Source organism: Nicotiana tabacum, chromosome 22 (genome assembly GCF_000715075.1).
Source record: "Nicotiana tabacum cultivar K326 chromosome 22, ASM71507v2, whole genome shotgun sequence".
NCBI classification, from domain to species: domain Eukaryota; kingdom Viridiplantae; phylum Streptophyta; class Magnoliopsida; order Solanales; family Solanaceae; genus Nicotiana; species Nicotiana tabacum.
In genome coordinates, this window is record NC_134101.1 from 120,391,417 (window position 1) to 120,394,620 (window position 3,204).

The window sequence follows — 3,204 nt, forward strand, 5'->3', positions numbered from 1 at the left end:
TAACCCACCATGGATTGCAAAAAAATTCAAAGGCAGAATAATTAGTGAGCCTCAAATTAAGCTTCATCACATTCAAGTCTTGCTTAGGAAATCATATGGCTTGTATGTGAGTAAAACTTTCTGTAGAAGAGCAAAAATGATAGTTATGAAGGAGAATATGGGTGATTACAAGAAAGAATTTGCTAGGCTTCATGATTATGCAGAAATGCTAAAGTCTACTAATCCTGGCACTACTGTAGTGATAAGGACATCTAAGGATTCAATTCCTGGCAAGGAGGTGTTTATGGGCATTTATGTCTGTCTTGAAGCATTAAAAACTGGATGGTTAGAAGGGTGCAAAAACATAATTGGCTTTGATGGTGCATTCCTAAAGGGGACATGTAAAGGTGAACTGCTTTCCTGCATTTCCAAGGATGGAAATAATCAAATGTTCCATGTGGCTTGGGCAGTATTTGTAAAGGAATCAAAGGATACATGGTCTTGGTTTATTAGATGTCTCAAGCATGATCTAAACTTGACAGAAACTGAAGGAGAAGGGCTGACAGTCATGTCTGATATGCAGAAGGTATGGTTCCTAATACTCTTCTTTAAAGTGTAATTGTTTTCATTTATGTTTAAGTTATAACAATATAGTTTTTATGATTGTAGGGTCTTCATCTAGCAATAATACAGTTATTGCCAAATGCTGAGATGAGATAGTGTGCTAGACATATCTGGGCTAATTGGAAGCAAACTTGTCCTGGTGAGGAAAGAAGGAAAAAATTATGACAGTGTGCAAGAGCTACATTTGAAGTTTACTTTAGCAAGAAGTTGGATGAAATGGACCAGCTGGGGGAGATATTGTGCAAGACTTACTGAAATACAACAAGGAAACATGGTGTAGGGCATACTTCAAAGAATATAGTAAGTGTGATGTAGTGGAGAACAACATGTGTGAGACATTCAATAGTTGGATATTGGCAGCTAGGCACAAGTCTATCATTACTATGTTAGAGGAAATTAGAATCAAGTGTATGGAGAGGATGAATAGCATAAGAGAGTTTTCTGAAAAATGGGTAGGTGAGATATCACCCATGGCTATGGAAATACTTGGAGAGAATGCGCAAAAGGCAGCCAAATGTGAAGTCAAATTTAATGGTGAAACAGGGTATGAGATCCAGGATGGGTCATATAAACATGTTGTTGACTTTTGGACATGTACCTGTACTTGTAGATCATGGCAACTCAAAGGAATTCCATGTGCACATGCAATTACAACAATGCATTATAAGAACTATGAGGTTGAGCCATATGTTGACCATTGGTATAGAAAGGATACTTACCTGAAGGCATATAGCAGATTCATTCAACCTTTAACTAGTATGAATTTGTGGCCAAAAAGCACACTGCCTGCTATTGAGCCACCTGTTATAATTGCAATGCCAGGAAGGCCAAATAATTAAAGGAGAAAAGCTGCTGATGAACCAAAGAAGAAGTTTGGGAAGGGTACAAGGATAAGGAGACAAATGAGATATTCTTTGTGCAAGACTCTAGGACATAACAAGAAAGGATGCCCATCAGCAGTAAGTATTAATGTTTGTTTTGTTACTAATATTGAAAGAATTCAATTACTAGTGATAGTTTTGTTATGTGTATGCAAAGAAACCAAGGGGGAAGGGCTGGAACTAGTTCAGTTGGAGATGAAACTGCTGAAAGTGGAACTGCAGCATCAGCAGTAGCTGGAAGTGCATCAGCAGCAGTTGGAAGTGCATCAGTACCAGCAGCTGGATCATCAGCAGCAGCTGGAAGTGCATCAGTACCAGCAGCCGGATCATCATCAGCTGCTGGATCAGCAGCAACACCTTCAACTATGGAAAGTGTTACCTTCACTCCACCAATCATTGATCCAAGCACACAACAATCAGCTAATGTTGCAGGAGGTCCAAAAAGGAAGACCAATGAGCCTAGAAGAGGTGGTGCAAATGCAGGGTTTAAGAGACCAAAGGCAGCAGGATATGGTGTGCTATTTGATTCAAGTGGCACTGTTATACAGAGGTAAATATTTCCACTCAATTACACAATAGTTTACTACATAATCTCTCACTCACAACCTTTTATTTTTGTGCAGTCTGGAACTACTGACAGAGTAGTGGTACACAATCCTTCTACACTTATAAGTTCTGCTCCTACCAATATTGAACTTAGGTTCAAACCACCTAGACTACAATGGAAGGGCAAAGCAGCAGTTACACAAAGGCAGCTACAAGAACAGAGTTACAGAAGGACAAAGTCTACTACAACCACTCAAGCCACCCAGTTACACAATCCACACCAAGAAGCCAAGCCACAACAGACATTAATTGAAGTGCTCAACTGATATTTACATATGTATGTTTTTGTTGACTATGGTAGACAATATTTTGTAAAGCTACTTCATTATGTATGTTTTTGTTGACTGCCTATCGTTGGCAATATTTTGTAAACCAACTCCCTTATTTTGGATGTTTTATTAACTGCCTATAACACAGGCCATTATATTAGTACTTGTTGCTGTAATGGAGCCTTTATTAATATATTCCATGATTTTTTTTTTACATCTAACACAAAATATGTAGCCTAAACCCACGAAATAAGAAAGTGCACTATCAATCCTAAACAAATAACATAATAGCTAACATTAGAACAACTACAACCACAATTATAATAGCAGCAACTCTGAACTTTGACCTTCCTTGTCTTCTTTGATAATGACATCGATCACTCTTCTTAATAAGAGCCGCAAGAAGAGTCTTGTAGTGTTCTTTCTCAATCGCAGGATCAATCCATCTGAAAAAGCCACAACCTTCACCAATCTCATATCTTCGACAGCCCAGGAACCTCCTTCCAGGATTGGTGGGTGTTCGTGACATTTTAAGATCTGCAACAACTTCACAATAACACAAAGATTCCTTCCTCATTGTTGAAGGAGAAGAGGCGACAGTAGCTTATTTGTTGCAGGAAAAGCAGGAAAAAATCGACTTTCAAAACAAAAGGAGATGGCAAAAATTGATGGGCAACGAAGAATCACAGGAAAATAAAATTCTATTTTTCACTGTTGAAGCGAACAAAGAAAGAAGAAGGCATCAGATTTGCTAAATTTAGCTTCTATAATGTTCAACAATGGAGAATAAGGTAGGAAGAAGAAGATGGTTGTTAAATAAGCTGAATTATTACCGTTAGAGCTTT

At 38.1% G+C, this 3,204-nt stretch overlaps 1 protein-coding gene across 1 annotated transcript; it reads left to right on the forward strand.

Moving 5' to 3' along the window:
* The first annotated feature begins 929 nt into the window (after positions 1-929).
* On the forward strand, positions 930-1,442 carry LOC107785679 (uncharacterized). The gene has a single exon (XM_016607032.1). It carries the CDS (start codon positions 930-932, stop codon positions 1,440-1,442), a length of 513 nt encoding a protein of 170 aa, XP_016462518.1.
* Positions 1,443-3,204: the final 1,762 nt, after the last annotated feature.